Source organism: Maniola hyperantus, chromosome 15, assembly GCF_902806685.2.
Source record: "Maniola hyperantus chromosome 15, iAphHyp1.2, whole genome shotgun sequence".
NCBI lineage: Eukaryota > Metazoa > Arthropoda > Insecta > Lepidoptera > Nymphalidae > Maniola > Maniola hyperantus.
The window spans coordinates 13,016,580-13,033,480 of NC_048550.1; the positions used below are offsets into that span (position 1 = coordinate 13,016,580).

At 38.5% G+C, this 16,901-nt stretch overlaps 2 protein-coding genes and 1 non-coding gene across 5 annotated transcripts in view; all 3 read right to left on the reverse strand.

Annotated features, from left to right (window-relative positions):
- Camta (Calmodulin-binding transcription activator) overlaps nt 1-16,901 on the reverse strand; it is a 202,377-nt gene that overhangs the window by 161,104 nt on the left and 24,372 nt on the right. For 2 of the 3 annotated variants that reach the window (XM_069503606.1, XM_069503604.1), the window contains exon 2: nt 8,109-8,200. The gene's annotated coding sequence lies outside the window, so the exon portion shown is untranslated. Of the gene's footprint in view, nt 1-8,108; nt 8,201-16,901 lie in introns of those variants that run through there. The other variant, XM_069503603.1, reaches the window with a different exon arrangement.
- Efr (ER GDP-fucose transporter) lies at nt 13,055-15,294 on the reverse strand. Its single transcript, XM_034975984.2, has 2 exons — nt 15,158-15,294; nt 13,055-14,739 (listed from the first exon to the last, which is right to left on the reverse strand). The coding sequence occupies exon 2, from the start codon at nt 14,721-14,723 to the stop codon at nt 13,713-13,715; it is 1,011 nt and encodes a 336-aa protein (XP_034831875.1). The 5' UTR covers nt 14,724-14,739; nt 15,158-15,294; the 3' UTR covers nt 13,055-13,712.
- Nucleotides 14,798-14,869, reverse strand: TRNAE-CUC (transfer RNA glutamic acid (anticodon CUC)). Its single transcript has one exon. It is a non-coding gene; the product is annotated as a tRNA-Glu (tRNA).

Genomic DNA, 16,901 nt, shown 5'->3' on the forward strand with positions numbered 1-16,901 from the left:
CAAGCCAGTTTAAATAGATGGTGCAATTATAAATATTATCCAAATATCAATATTTCGTTGGAAAGCGCGTGCGGCATCGCTTCGACCCCATCGGTCGGAACGGTGTGTGTGCTCGCAAATGGTTACGTAATAACGTCCGGATTGTGGATTGAGTAATAACTCAACCGACGTTATAAAAATAGATAATATAATCTATCTAATTAAACTTATGTGCTGGACGACACATAAGATTTATACTCAAGTAAGGAAATTTGAGAATGGGACCACTTTAAGTACAAGGATACTTTTCTTATGTTATAGGGGCGATACTTCTAAAGTCTAAAAGCGATTCATGATTGATCTGGTAATGTGGCTGCTTAGGCGAGGTGAACCGCGCGTCCTTTAGGATACTCGGTAAATCCTTGCTTGAGCTGGCAGACGGAGTTGTACTCTGTGTTTACTTTCGATCTATTTGCTGGTATACGTTGGAGTGCGTTGGAAGATGATTATGCGAAGGAGAACCCTAGTGCCATTAATGGCGCCACTTGGCGCTTTGTGAATCCTTTGCTGAGCTGATTCTAGCATACTTTAATAACTACCGATCACAGAGGGCAGGTAATACTGCTGTTCTGTTTGTACTCTGACATTCGTTGGAATACTTAACCGCCTTATGGTGGTTAGTGAATACACGCATAATACATAAAGCAACTTTAGCGTTCGAGAGCACTTTAGCGAGAGAGGAACATAGCACTCTGGTGTTTGTGCATCCTACCTAAAGGAGAGCCTAGCGCCCAGTGCTTGTGAATCTTTTACTATAGTGATTTTTAGCGTACACAAATAAGTGATGACTTATCACTTGAGACCGAGCACTCTGAGTGCTAAATTACAAGGGTATGTGTGTAAAGGGACACGTTCCTTACCTATTGGGCTACGCATGTGTCTGAACATTGAATTGAATTGACTAGAGACACCAGATAGGTCTGTTGATCTCTATGTTACCCTAATATTGCTTGGAGCGTTGCATTCTTCTGATGGCTATTTATAAATAATACATAAAGCAACTTTAGCGTTCGAGAGCACTTTAGCGAGAGAGGAACATAGCACTCTGGTGTTTGTGCATCCTACCTAAAGGAGAGCCTAGCGGCCAGTGCTTGTGAATCTTTTACTATAGTGATTTTTAGCGTACACAAATAAGTGATGACTTATCACTTGAGACCGAGCACTCTGAGTGCTAAATTACAAGGGTATGTGTGTAAAGGGACACGTTCCTTACCTATTGGGCTACGCATGTGTCTGAACATTGAATTGAATTGACTAGAGACACCAGATAGGTCTGTTGATCTCTATGTTACCCTAATATTGCTTGGAGCGTTGCATTCTTCTGATGGCTATTTATAAATAATACATAAAGCAACTTTAGCGTTCGAGAGCACTTTAGCGAGAGAGGAACATAGCACTCTGGTGTTTGTGCATCCTACCTAAAGGAGAGCCTAGCGCCCAGTGCTTGTGAATCTTTACTATAGTGATTTCTAGCGTACACAAATAAGTGATGACTTATCACTTGAGACCGAGCACTCTGAGTGCTAAATTACAAGGGTATGTGTGTAAAGGGACACGTTCCTTACCTATTGGGCTACGCATGTGTCTAAACATTGAATTGAATTGACTAGAGACACCAGATAGGTCTGTTGATCTCTATGTTACCCTAATATTGCTTGGAGCGTTGCATTCTCCTGATGGATATTTATAAATAATACATAAGCAACTTTAGCGTTCGAGAGCACTTAAGCGAAAGAGGACCATAGCACTCTGGTGTTTGTGCATCCTGCCTAAAGGAGAGCCTAGCGCCCCAGTGCTTGTGAATCTTTTGCTAGAGAGTGATTTCTAGCGTGAGTACTTTATCACTTACAAGTAAAATACAAAAACCCAGCATTAGCGTTTGAAGACACCTATGCGAGAGACGACCATAGCGCTCTGGTGTTTGTGCATCCTGCCTAAAGGAGAGCCTAGCGCCCCAGTGCTTGTGAATCTTTTGCTAGAGTGATTTCTAGCATGGACTACTTTATCACGTACAAGTAAAAATAATAAAATGCAACATACCTTCACACAATGGATTGAGGTCAGGCCTGCGATTATAACTTGCTTCGGCGGTATCGTAGTGCAAGCCGCTCATCCTTGAGATCTCTAAGATCATTACACTCATTCACACACAAAGGATTGAGGTTAGGCCTGCGTTTATAGCTTGCTTCGGCGGTATCGTAGAGTAAGCCACTCATCCTTTAGATCTCTAAGAGATCGATATACCTACACCACACCACACTACACAAACCATTTACAGTGGAACACGCCACTATAAAGTATGCTTGCATGCGCCGTGCTATCTCATGAGAGGAACGCACCTCTCCTAACAGTATGCTTGCATACATTGCGCTATCCCTTGAATGATGACGCGTAGTGGGGGGGGAGCTCGTGTTCGTTGGTATTTTATGTTCTTAATGTGATAGGATACCAAGGGAAGGCAGAAGCTCACCGTTGAAGGCGCGGCGGAGCTTTCAACCATCATTCACTCCTAACCCCTTTTACACGAACTGGAGTGAATGGTGCCATTACACAGGGCTTCTTCTTCCTACAGTAGGAGGAAGAGCTTACATTTAGGTTTACACACGTTGAGTATGGGTACTAATATTATTACACTTCTTTTAATACGTCTCAATTGCTGAACCCACATCTTAAACCCCAATGGTTTAAATTCTATACCCGAACACGGTAGACATTTGGTATTCAATACGCGAACAACTGAATGATCGACCAGACAACTCCTATACACGAACGCACGTTCCAAAATAATGTGTTAGTTTCTATGCGTGAATACATACCTTCAAAGCCCGAACACCTACAGTCATTTGAGCATTCAATACGTGAATGCCCACTTCCTCAGCTCATACCCCGTAAGGTCCGTTAGGTCTGATGAACTCACTATTTCTGATACTCTAAACGTCCTTGGGTTATTGCGTTCACAACATGTTAAAAGGTTTCTACTGTTAGATGATACGCGTGCCACTAAAAGATATGAAATAGGAAGCGTATTCTTTAGGTAGATCAGTATATGAGGTAGGGTAAATTCATTAGGTAGGCCTCGGTAGAGTTACAGGATGATTCACTAACTCAGTGATCAACACTGAATGAAAGCCATCAAGCTCATTTGGCATTTATTTTTAATCCATTGAAGGTTTGCTACGAAATATTACTTTTGTATCGCTCAGTGAAGCAGCAATGTAAAACCAGCCAATGTCAAGTAAGTTTGATTTTTTATTTTTTTGTTTTTTATTTATAACAAGCGTAGGTACACCAAATATTTACATTATTATTTTCTCGCCAAACTGGTGAGCCAGTTTGTTGGCGAGCTGGCACTCCTTAAAAATAACTATAATCTACGTATTAAATTGTACTTATGTATGTAAACTTATATTCTAACTTATAAACTTATACTCAGATTAAGGATTGATAGCTGCAGCGAATTGAACGCTTTAGAGATCAATCCTCAATCTGAGGTAACAAACAAAATAAACTAAAATAAAAAACAAATAATGATAATAAATTAAACAGTAAGGGGGTCCCTAAGGAAGTGTTCCTTTAACTTTTTCTTAAGCACCCCCTCACTGACCTTATTCTCTTCCCTTAACCACTCTATGCCGTTGTAAATTTTAGGTACCAAATATTCACTTAACCTTTCACCGTAGTAGTTACAGACTTTGGGTAACATGAATCTTGTCTTCCTATTACTTCTAGCGTTATCCCTAAGCTTCGCTGATAGCTTAGGGAACCCCGCAGGAGCATCTAAATTAAATGTGATGATGACAAAAAAGCTGGCTCGTTTTTTGCGCAAAGGCCTGCCTGTCTAGCGTGGAAATGTAGCCAGAATTCTTTGCACCATTTCACGCGGGCATGATTTGTACAGTAATTAGATAAGGCTAGCTTTAAGTTTACGACGACCTCCTTGGCGCAGTGGTAAGCGCTGTGGTCTTATGAGTGGGAGGTCCCGGGTTCGATTCTTGGCGGGATTTGTAATTTTATAATTTCTAAATTTCTGGTCTGGTCTGGTGGGAGGCTTCGGCCGTGGCTAGTTACCACCCTATCGGCAAAGCCGTGCCGCCAAGCGATTTAGCGTTCCGGTATGATGCCGTGTAGAAACCAAAGGGGCATGGGTTTATTAAAAAACTGCCATACCCCTTCCAAGTTAGCCCGCTTCCATCTTAGACTGCATCGTCATTAATTACCACCAGGTGAGATTGCAGTCAAGGGCTAACTGGTATCTGAATTTTAAAAAATCGTATCTTTCAATTTAAAAAAAAACGATTTTAAGCATTACATTGCAATAGTACAGTAAGTACTGCCCTACATTACATTCGCTTCTTTCTTGACGGATTGTTGCAAAGTAGGGAATTTTTCTATTCGTAAACGTAGAATTAATAAATCACATTTGTTTTGAGTAAGGATCACATTTATTAGCCGCGAACAGTTGAGAGTTTGCCAAACTAACTTTTCAGCTGAAAGTAGGAAGGTCCAGTCAATCTTGCCGTAAGTCGGTCAACAAACTGCGAGCTTTTACTTTGTAAATAGTTTTATTTTCGTAAGAGTTATCCTAAAAGTACGAAATCAGAATTTTCATCATACACTGTTCCAGCCATACACTGTTCTAGCCAAAGCTGTAGGTAGCCTAGTGGTTAGGACCTTTTATAATAAAATCCCGAAAACTATTTTGGACTTACCTTTACACAAGTTTAAAAAATCTATTGAAAGTATGCTCCTAAAAAAACAAATTACACAATTGAAGATTATCTAAATGATAAAAGAGCGTGGATTTTACCTGCAGCTCGTTCCAGCAACGCACAGGACTGCAAATACTTTTTTATACATGGCATAATATTGTATATCAAATATTTGAAAAGAGCAATCGCCGAGTTTCTGGCTGGTTCTTCTCGGTAGGGAAGGCATTCCGAACCAGTGGTAGATACATCCGACGATTCAAAAGTACTTGTGAAAGTTTACTTGAATAAAAAATATTTTCATTTTCATTTTCGGGACGTCCGCCATCTAATCGGAGGTCGGGGGTTCGATCCCGAGCACGCACTTCTAGCTTTTCGGAGTAATGTGCGTTTTAAGTAATAAAATATCACTTGCTTTAACGGTGAAAGAAAACACCTGAGAGTTCTCCATAATGTTCTCAAAGGTGTGTGAAGTCTACCAATCCGCACATGGCCAGCGTGGTAGACTATGGCCAAAACCCTTCTCACTCTGAAAGGAGACCCGCGCTCTGTAGTGAGCCGGTGATGGGTTGATCATGATGACTATACCAAGTGGGGTATCATATGAAAGGGCTTTACCTGTACATTCTAAAACAGGTTTATTTTTATTTTTATGCATAATAGTTTTTGATTGATCGTGCAAAATGCCGATAAAATACGACTGTGGTACGGGACCCTCGGTGCACGAGCCTGACTCGCACTTGACCGGTTTTTTTTAATTTATATAGACAGCGCTTGGCTGGAATGAATGATGAATACTAGAGCAAGAACATACCAACCACCATAGAGCACGGTCTACATGAACCGACCTATGCATATTCGATCTTGACTTCACATTCTCCAAGTTCTAAGTAACAGGAAGCTAAATATCCAGCATCTAGGTCCGTAGGGTTTTACAACCGCTAGTTAATAAGCTGAGGCACTTGGCCGTTTCGTACTAAGCCCCCAAATCCTTACAAATAGCTCGTAAGATCACGAGAAGCTGTGCATCTAATCTACTGCAGCTGTATTAAGCGGAATTACAAATCTCTCTAATAAAAAGAGATTGGTTATTGCAATTTAATGGTGCACAAAGAAAGGACCATGGGCATTTTTGTATGAACTCTGGCCTGATAACCAATAAAGTTCTAATGTAAGTTAGTTTATTAATTAAAACTTACAGTTACGACCACCCCCCGTTGTGCCAGATCCTTTTTTCCACGCACATGCAAATTGTGGAATCAACTCCCTTCGGCGGTGTACCCATTAGATTACAAAACAGGGTTATTCAAGGTGCGGAGCAACAAATTCCTGAAAGGCTGGCAACGCATTGGTGGTTCCTCGGTACTTACTGCAAATGTTCATGGGCTGCGATAATCACTTAACATCAGGTGACCCACCTGCTCGTTTGCTCGCCATGTTTATTTTTAAAAAAAGTTACCTTCTGTAACGCAATAATTTATCTAATAAATCACTGGGTATGTACTTTCGACGACATAAAAAGTTATATTTTTTGTAACGATTTTCTTGTAAAAATTCAATCAACATTAGAGAAGTCATGCTGTGCTGAATTTTTAGTCAGCTTATCACTTGAGTAAGATACCTAAGCAGAACTTGTGCAGTGCAGAAAGACCGAGCTTGATTGCAAGCAATGCAAGTTGCAACATTGTTCTTCTCTAGGTAAACGCGTCCCATCTTAGGCCACATCATCACTTCCCATCAGGTGTGATTGTGGTCAAGCGTATACCTATAATGAATATAAAAAAAAGTACTTAATGGGCGTATGAAATATAAGAAATTGAAGTTTTTGAGAATAGCATACGTATAACTGGACTGATTTAAGTTTAGTAGTGTAAGCGGTTTATATCTGAACTACTTATAATTATTACAATGAATACTAGTAAAATCTGCATGTTTTTAAGGTACTTGTAGGGATGATATCTCTTTTCTTCAGTGGTTTACAGCATTCTGCCCATAATAAAACTGAAGCGTGCGATAGCTTTCATTTCATGGGCAAGTGGTTTTTATTAGACTTGCAACTTGTCCCATTGTCCTTTTCACCTCGATGATTAAACGAACTGAGTGAGTGTGTAATTAAAACTTTTTTGACTGGCCGAAGCGTCTGGCCAAGGTCTCCAATACTACTTGGGTGAATTTATTAGAGCCTCAATAGCTCAACCGGTATAGGAGTGGACTGAAACCGAAAGGTCGACGGTTCAAACCCCGCCCGTTGCACTATTGTCGTACCTACTCCTAGCACAAGCTTGAAGCTTAGTTGGAGAGGAAAGGGGAATATTAGTCATTTAACATGGCTAATATTCTTTAAAAAAAAAAAAAAAAAAAATTGCATCTTACACCCATTAAGGTATGATTCCGAACCACGCCGCACGCAGCAGCGCTGCCGCAACAGTGCTGTCACCAGCTGTCACAGCGCTGTTGCGGCACTAACTGCCCCCCGATTGTGTAAGAATAACCATTTCATGGCTATCGCAATCGTCAAGAAATTCTGCCCTTTGATTGGTTGATTCGCTGTTTACATTTTTTCACAGCCAATCAAAGGGCAGAATTTCTTGACGATTGCGATAGCCATGAAATGGTTATTCTTACACAATTGGGGGGTAGGTCCCCATACAATCTCTATAAGCTTATATGACATTACATTCCGAGCTAGGCAGCAATGTTCCGCTACATTGCTGCCGTGATTGCGGCAGCGCTGCTGTGTGCAGCGTGGTTCGGAATCATACCTTTACGCACGGTCGACTAGTCGCCCGGCAGCTTGGTTGTCGGAGACCGTTAGAATCTGTAATTTATATGGAAGTTACCGTGCCTATCCTCACGTAGTAGTCGACCGTGCTTATTGGCCTGGGTCTTATTGTCATCATCATCATCATCATCATCATCATCAACCGATAGACGTCCACAGCTGGACATAGGTCTCTTGTAGGGACTTCCACACGCCACGGTCTTGCGCCGCCTGAAGCGGATCCCTCCGACTCGTCAACCTAGTGGGGGAGGGGGGGGGGGGGGGGGGGGGGGAGGGGGGGGGGGTCTTCCAACACTGCGTTGTAAACCATTCCTCCCGGCAAATGGATATGACGTGTTGCTGTATGTAAATACGAACACACGTTTCATTATCATTAATTTTGCCGACGTGACGTTACGGGGCGCAGTATACATCGCGGCTAATTCATGCATTATGCAGACCCTCCGCGTGTCGTCCCATATCTGGGGCTCGCAATGTACAACCCCGCTTACAACTGCGCCCACCAAACTAAACTGCTCAAAAATTATTATTATACTCATGTTCTCCTACCTAAGCACCTATGTATTATATGTAGCACTTACCTCATTAGTGTTCCAGCGGTGGCGCTGGGCGGCGAAGTGCTCCGCCCGCGGGAGGCTCTCCAGGTTTTCTGGTAACTTGATGGGCTCGCCATCTACAAGTAAACAGATAAAAACTACATTAGTTAAGAAATGTATAACTACATTAATTAAGAAATAATTGTCATATCAGAGAGACAGCATCAGGACCGGGAGTCGCAACAGAAACAGCTGAAAACGGCAAGCGGCGCAACTCGCGCAAGTATGCCTCTCTTATCGAGAGTTACATTTTTGTGCCGTTTGCCGTGGAGACTATTGAAATGAAAGATGCCCCTATTGAAATCTAGTGGGAACATCAAAGAAAAACTTGATAGTCCAAAATTGCTGGCTTGTGGCTGCATTTCTACGCCTAATGTACCTAATCATCTTACTACTAATCGAGTCTTCTCTAGATATTTTTATTTTGTTCATCGTAAAGGCAAAAGCTTTCAGTTTGAGAAAAAGAACTTTAAAAATAAAAACGAATTAAATGGTTTACAATAAATTCGAATCCCATTATCGGCTCCTTGCAATTTATTATAAGTAACAAAAACCAGTTGTAGAAAAACAGAACTAACTACGTTGACGCTATTTCCGCAGCCCGTGTTTTAATATCCTGCCAGAGATTTTCGCAAGAAACACTTTCAATTCTATTTTATGTATTTGCGGGTACTACATGGTCAACAGTCCATAAATTATGCAGGAACAGCGACAGAGCAAAACCGCATTGTAAATATTCCGAGTATATTCCCACCGCAAAAAATACGATGCCATCCCAAAGCCAGAGGCCCGAGCAAAAAGAAAAAATGTGTCTTACATGTTATCCGCTAACCACGATTGGACAAAATTAGTGGGCGCTCAAGCAAAAGCTTAACTTGCGAAATTTCTTCCCTCCTACGAGCCTTACCAAATTCAATTTACCGTCCCCCGAACCGAATATAAACGACTCTAGTCTTAATCACTACGACATAAGAGCCAACATCGGTTTAGATAAACGAAAACTAAATTGGCAACTCCGTATACCGGACGGCGACGGAATTTCAACAAGTTGGACCATTGCTTCGGATTGCACTGGTAACTTTGCAGCCGACGTGACCTCTATTTCAATAAATATAAGGCGTGTTTTCGGGCACGCGTGTTGTGTTTTTATTTGGCTTATTTAAGCCACTACGCCGAGCAGTGCAGACATTCTTGACGAATGTTGCCAAAAACCGTGCAGTTTTCACCTCGTTCCTACTCGCTTTATTGTTTTCACGGAGCCTTGACAAATCCTGTGTTTAAAATTTAAGTTAGTGTTAAATGGTATCTGCGAATTATCCCATTTAATCTCATATAGTAAAAAGAAAAGTGTCTCAGTCAATGAGTGAGACGAGAAATTAGATTTTATGAATGAAAAAAATCTATCACCGATTTGAAAAAGCGGGTTATATCACATCTAGTTTCGCCGAGTGCATTCAGTTCCTAGAGAATCGAGCTCGCTCAGCGTGTCCATTAAAACAAAAAAACCAAGACAACCTCAGTAACGTAAAACAAAGAAGATTCCCTCTTCAAATCGGCTCTCTGGGGAGAACAATGCGGGGTCACAGGGCCCCGTTCGTTAGCGCCGCAGCGGTGGTCATTAGTCATGTACACAGCTTCAGCTCTTATGTGGTGATGCTGTCCTGGTACCTTTATTTGGTTGGCGTTATTTTTACTTACAGTTTCACCTCAGCTAAATTCGTGTCAGCACAACTTAACCTTCCGTATCAATCAGTTAGTTGACTCTATCTACTACCAGTTTTGAATACCGATGATTGAAAATGATGATTGGCCTGGGGAGACCAATACGAGGCACACACCAACCGTTCGAATTACCTACTTAAATCTGTAAAATAACCGACCAAGTACGAGTCAGACTCGCGCACCGTAGGTTCCGTACTAGGGATTTTTTCGACATTTTGCCCAATAAATCAAAAACTATTTTTAACTACTAACTTTCCGACTATAATAATTATAAAGGCGAAAGTTTGTATGTGTGTGAGTGTGTGTATGTTTGGTACTCCTTCACGCAAAAACTACTGGACGGATTTGGCTGAAATTTGGAATGAAGATAGATAATACCCTGGATTAACACATAGGCTACTTTTTATCCCGGAAAATCAAAGAGTTCCCGCGGGATTTTGAAAATAAATCCACGCGGACAAAGTCGCGGGCATCAGCTAGTTATGCATAAAAATAAACAAAAGTCAGTTTTAGGATATGCAAGTAAAGCCCTTTCATATGATACCTCGCTTGGTATAGTTATCTTACTTTGGAATTTAAAAATACTAATTATTTTGTTCATTAGTTAACACATTTTAAATTTTATTGTGTGATGTAACCGCAAATCCACGGTTTTGGATTTATTCCTTTACTTCAACTTGTGCTATAAAACCTACCTATCAGCCAAATTTCATGATTCTTGGTCAGCGGGAAGCACCCTATAGGTTTTCTTGACAGACACGACAAACGGACAGACGGACAAACAGACTACGAAGTGATCCTATAAGGGGTCCTTTTTCCTTTTGAGGTACGGAACCCTAAAAACTGACCAATACTCAGTTGCAATATAACTTGTCATCAAATAAAAACAAAAGGACCACTTTTTTCAGCCCCTAAAGATTTTCTCATAAAAACTAATGGGCTTGATATTATAACCGATATGGCGAAGATATAGCCTACCTCCATATTAAATAGGCAATTTTCTCTCGAGTTACGATAATGTAAAATACAAGTAATTGGGCTTCCAGTTTCTTTTGGGAGCTTCTTTTGTTTATAACTAAGCTGGAGATGAAATACCTATAGAATTATATGTATTATTAGCTAGTCCTTACCCGTGACTTCACCAGGTAGGTAGGTAGGTAGGTAGGTTAAAGTTTGTAATATTTAGGTGTTGGTTTATATAAGTCCCGCGAAATGCTAATGCGCGTGGTCGACATTTTAGTGACTTCAGCACTAGACTGAAGTTTCGAGCTGATGTTATATTTTTATTTCGGCTGACGTGAAAATGACGTCATTTCGATGTTAATGAGACATGGTTTCAGCGCAATAACAATTTGCGGGACATATACTACACATAACATAAATACGAAAGTGTGTTTGTTTGTTGTGTGTCGCGGGGCATCAGCTATAATACCTATATAAAACTGATGCGAAGCTGCAGTGGCAATGGGAAAGACACATACTCGTAGATTGAAAAAACGGTAGACGTTGGGATCACATGAGTAGATTTGGGATCCCAAGGTGCTAGAATGGCGACCTCGCACCGAAAAGTGCAGCGTTGGCCAGCGTAGTGGACTAATGGCTTAGCAGTATTCCAGCGATGGCGTCTTTGTGATTATGATTTAAAGCCATAACTTTATTCAGTGGAATTAAGCTGATAGGTATTAATAATAAAAGTAAATAAATAAAATTATAAAATAACAACACACTTTTCTGATGATTATTAATTTATTTATTTTGCATTCACATACCTACTTAGTTAAAATGTATTCACAGCTTCAGAATAGTCATAAAAATTAAAATAACATTTCACCAAATAATCATAAAGATACGATAATATATGTAATGATTAAAATTATTATTATTGTCAAATAAATAATAGCATAGGTACGTTATTAATTTTGCTAAGCGTACTTAGGTTTAACATTGGTAAAATAAAAAAAATGCATTGATAACAAAAAACAATAACTCTAGTTAAAATAATTATCATTATAAATTCTTACGAGCTAAAACTTTTAAAGGTGGATTTAGACCAAACGAGCGAATGTTTGTAGTCTGTTCTGTTCTGGGTCATCACTTATTTTGTTGTTTTTTCCATGGAGATAATTATCATTATTAGGACAGACTATTTAATTTTAATTTAATTTTAAATTTAAAATTAATATTTAATTAATCATTCTATCTGTAATATTTCGATGAGTTCGATAGTTACTAGTTATTTGTTCAATAAAAACTAACAATTTTTGACTTGAAATAATAATGTTGCTAAGTAACTTATCGACAGAGTACAGATATAATTTACTCATAATTATTTATTTATAATTTTTCAGAGAACAAAAATAATACGCATTGAAATTGTCAAATTATTTTGGTAAGTATTCCTCTAAAGGATGTTAATATTAGATTTATAATAACTAAATTTTAGAAGCTTAATTAAACTAAAATTAAATATTCTGTCCAATCGATATCTTAGTTAGGTATAGGCATATTTTTATATTTTTTATTATTAAGTAAATCAATATATTATATGGCCGTACAATAAAGCTAGGTACATAATAATTAGATTATTACTTATTAGTAACTTATGTAAATGTTCTGAAATCTTAACCATGTCAAAATCACACCACACATTGTTTATTATTATAGGTAAATACGTAGTAAGGTTACCTACTTATAACCCGTTTACTAAAAGATTGGACCTGGCGTCGATTAAATATTTAAAAAAATTTAAAACTAACAAATGGCAGACAAAAATTCGTAGTAAGTGTATGTTTGCATCTTTGTCACTGATATACTTACACGTACATACGAATTTTTGTCTGCAACTTGTTGAGTTTTTAATTTTTTTTTAAATTTTTAATCGACGCCAGGTCCAATATTTTAGTAACCGGGTTGTACTTATTATTATTATATTTTTCTATTATGTCATTTGTGTTGATTTTTTATTAAATAATTATCGGCTTTTCATTGGCATAGCTATTCAAGTCATTTAAATTAGAAACTGAATATTTTCAGATATTAGTAGTACCTAGTAAGCAAGTGAAGTAGTCAAGTTTAATTTAATACATGGTTGCTGTGCTAAGAGGCCTAATTTTTAATCGCCCTAAATAAACTTCAACTATAATTTATTCTTCAGATAAAATTTATTTGACGATTAAGAAACTGGTTTATAATAAATTAAAATTCTAAAACACGTAAAATAGATATAATTTTTTTCATAGTAGAGATAATGCAATAGTTTTAATGAAACTTGTTTAGATAAGGTAACCTTAATATACGAAATTTTAAGACAATAAAATTACTTAGGTAGGTAGGTACCTACTTTGATTTTCAATGATACGTTAAGTGGGCCTTTGAAATATTATTATGCAAGTCATGTACCATAAGACTTTATATCTCTCGGTAGCATCTTAATTATTTACCTACAGTTACGTTTATCATGATAAAAAGTACCAAATCATGTAAATAAAACGTGACATGCGAAAATCTATTAAATGAAAATGGTAGGTACTAAGTAACTACCTATTTAAAATAAATATAATATTATGCATCAGTGTGGTGTATTATTATTTGACATATTCATAAAAACTATTGAGCTAGGTAAAACCGTCAATATCATAAAAAAATATTTTTCATTTACAATAAATTAATAAAAATTATTACAATTAAAAAATGTCTTTGTTCCATTTGTTGACTTAAATAAAGTCATTGTCATTTAAAATATTGTATTATACAAATTATAGGATATGGGATAAATTGAGATAGGTACCTAGTCGCAATCACTTCACACTTTTAAAAATACACACTCATTAAACTATCACATTTAACTAGGTCACAATAAAACATAACTTATTGTACTTTCTTCTTATCTTTAGGTATAAATAAGTTGACTGTTTTCTGTAATAACTCCGTAAATATCATCGTCCCGAGAAATACCATGAGGGTCCCTAACCAATGACCTAGAGTGAAAGGATTTCTGAAGTAAAGAATAGAAAAAAGTAGGGATACGAACTTCCTAAGGGTAACAGTCAGGGTCACCACCAGAGATGCGCATTCGGTAGTCAAAACATACACAGCACTTATACATAAGCCTTGTGTACAAACGTATAAAATCAACCAAACCACCTGTCTCGGTAGTGCGAACCCTAGGAAATCTACTATAGGGGTGTCAAACGCAATTTTAACATGGTTCAATATATTTGGAGTTGTTGGTAACCAGAAAACTAAAGGTAACAAATGCGTGTAAAACAAAGCTTCCCAAGGATGTTTCCCGTATTTAGAGTATAGGGATTCTTGAAATATTCCCATACGAGCTGAGACAAATAATGCAAAAGTTAGTATAGCAATTCCTAGGCACCACCATAACCAGTCAATGAATTTCAATCTTTCTTCCTCGGCTGCATCTTCATGCGTGTCTCTAGGAGCTTTTACATCCCCACTAGACTGTATAGTACAAATCGCGATACCAGCAGATATCATGAAAATTGACAAGTATTTTATTGCGGGATATCGTTTCTTCAAAATCCATACCCCCATCGCCATATTAGCCATCAACGAACCTGCTCGGAATATCATATGTAAAGGCATTGATATATTAAAGTCAAAGGCATAGTTGTTTGCAACGCTGCTCGTCCAAAAGAATCCGACCAGCAAAAGGTACTGCTTGAATGGTATATTCCGTCTCGCTGTCCCGAATTTGCCGACTGTGCAAAATCCCACAACGGCTATGAATAAGAATTGTAGGAATGTCGCTAAGTTTCCTGCGCCTGGATCTTCCTTGACAACGTATTCTAAAAATACTACGTTGGAACAGCATCCCACAAAAACCATTCCAATGGCTAACGCTGCTTTGATATTCATTTTGGTTTTTTTGAATCTGCAAAAAAAGAAAATAATATAAACATTTCAAAAATAAAATAAACAAAAAAGTTTAATTCCGATACCGGGAATCGAACCCGAGCCTCCTGGGTGAGAGCCAGGTATCCTAGCCACTAGACCATATCGGATACTGACAACTATGCCAAAAATTTCATTCATACTCGTCTTGACGCAAAAACAATATAAGTCTCGAGAGATAAGACATCTCTCAACCATTGTTATCTTTAACTACAAATCACTATTTAATGAAACGTTCAATAAAACATTACGGCGCAATGATAACGCTAAACATCCACACTTAAAAGTTAAAACCTTCACATAAACGAGCAGTTTCGAAGGTTATTCAAAATTATGTATGACAACAATAACGAATTCAAGCACTCATATAAACGGAAGGTAATTAAAACAGTACTCACATTTATCACACTTTTTCACATTAATCTTATTTCTAACGCCGTAATTAGGAAATAAAATCTTCAAAATACATTATGATAAGCGGCGCACGTTTGACAGCTACGGCAGACTTTGTTAGTGTGTGTAATTTTATCGCAGTGTGTTCAATTTGTGACCGTGGCCTCGAATACTACGCATGCGCAGAACCAGCTGTGTCGGCAAAGCAGTCTTAATAATAGTTTAATAGCGCCACAAATAGATGGCACTGTAACAATTTACAAATTATTATAATCGTTGCTTTATTCTTGAGTTTATCAAAATATTGCAAGTAGGTACCTATATTTGATAATATATAAAAACAAGACTAGCTGTGGAGTTGCTGTTCTAAAATAGGTACGAGTAGGTATCCTGTTTACAATGTTTTTAGAACTAAGTAGGTAGGTACATATCTCTATTTAGAAATTATATTATGCGAAAGGTTGAGATGGCAATCGGGTATGAGGCGGGGGGACGTCCCACAGATCCGCACGTCACCCGCACCGGGTTCCCGCCCCGATCGCCATTTCGATTTGTCGCGTAGCTATACGTAGGTACCTATTCATAAAAATAATAATTAGTGTAGGATTAGTAATAATAATTCATCATCATCATGATCAACCCTTCACCGGCTCACTACAGAGCACGGGTATCCTCTCAGAGTGAGAAGGATTTTGGCCATAGTCTACCACGCCTGGCCAATGACCATGTGCGGATTGGTAGACTTCACACACCTTTGAGGACATTATGGAGAACTCTCAGGCATGCACGTTTCCTCATGATGTTTTCCTTCACCGTTAAAGCGAGTGCGATATATTATATTTATCAATTAAAACACAAATAACTCCAAAAAGTTAGAGGTGCGTGCCCGGGATCGACCCTCCGACCTCCGATTAGAAGGCGGACGTCCTAACCACTAGGCTATCACAGATTTACTAAGTACAAAAATTTGTTATGCAAGTATTTTCAATTCTAGGTAGTTAACTAGTAATCAAGTAATTAAGTAACGGTGTAGGAGTACTAGTTTCGTCCAATCCATTTGTTTGTCACATTTCTAGCAACTATTATAACTACGGAACCTTATTCCGAGTTTCCGACACGCCCTTGACCAGTTTTTCATGTTTGTCTTTTAATGTTTACTCGCAAAGTATTCGCGACAGGGCCATTTCCCGAGGCCCGCCATTCACAGTGATGAATAGTGGGAAATAGGTGAATATGTACATAATTTCACGGATCATTGCTGGGAGAGGGGGGAAGGGCTATTTACCCCCCCCCCCAAAGTTGTGTATTTGAGTTGCAATCTCTTCAGTATGTTTATAAATTGCTTTTTCCGTTTGTGTTCAGTGAACATCTATCGGTTGGTGATGATGTGTCTATGACCAAATTATTGCGAATTTATATACAACTATCTGATGCCCGCGACTCCGTTCGCGTGGATTTAGGTTTTCAAAAATCCCGTGGGAATTCTTTGATTTTTCCGGGATAAAAAGTAGCTCATATCACTCTCCGGGTCTTTATCTATACCCATGCAAATTGCAAACATCACATCAATCCGTTGCACCGTTGCGACGTGATTGAAGGACAAACCAACAAACAAACACATACTTTCGCATGATAATATGGGTAGTGACTAGCTTCCCTGCCCGCAACTTTATATCCACGTGGACTATTTTATTTTTATTTTATTTATTAAATTAACTAACGGCTACTTACACTAATACATTTAAAAAA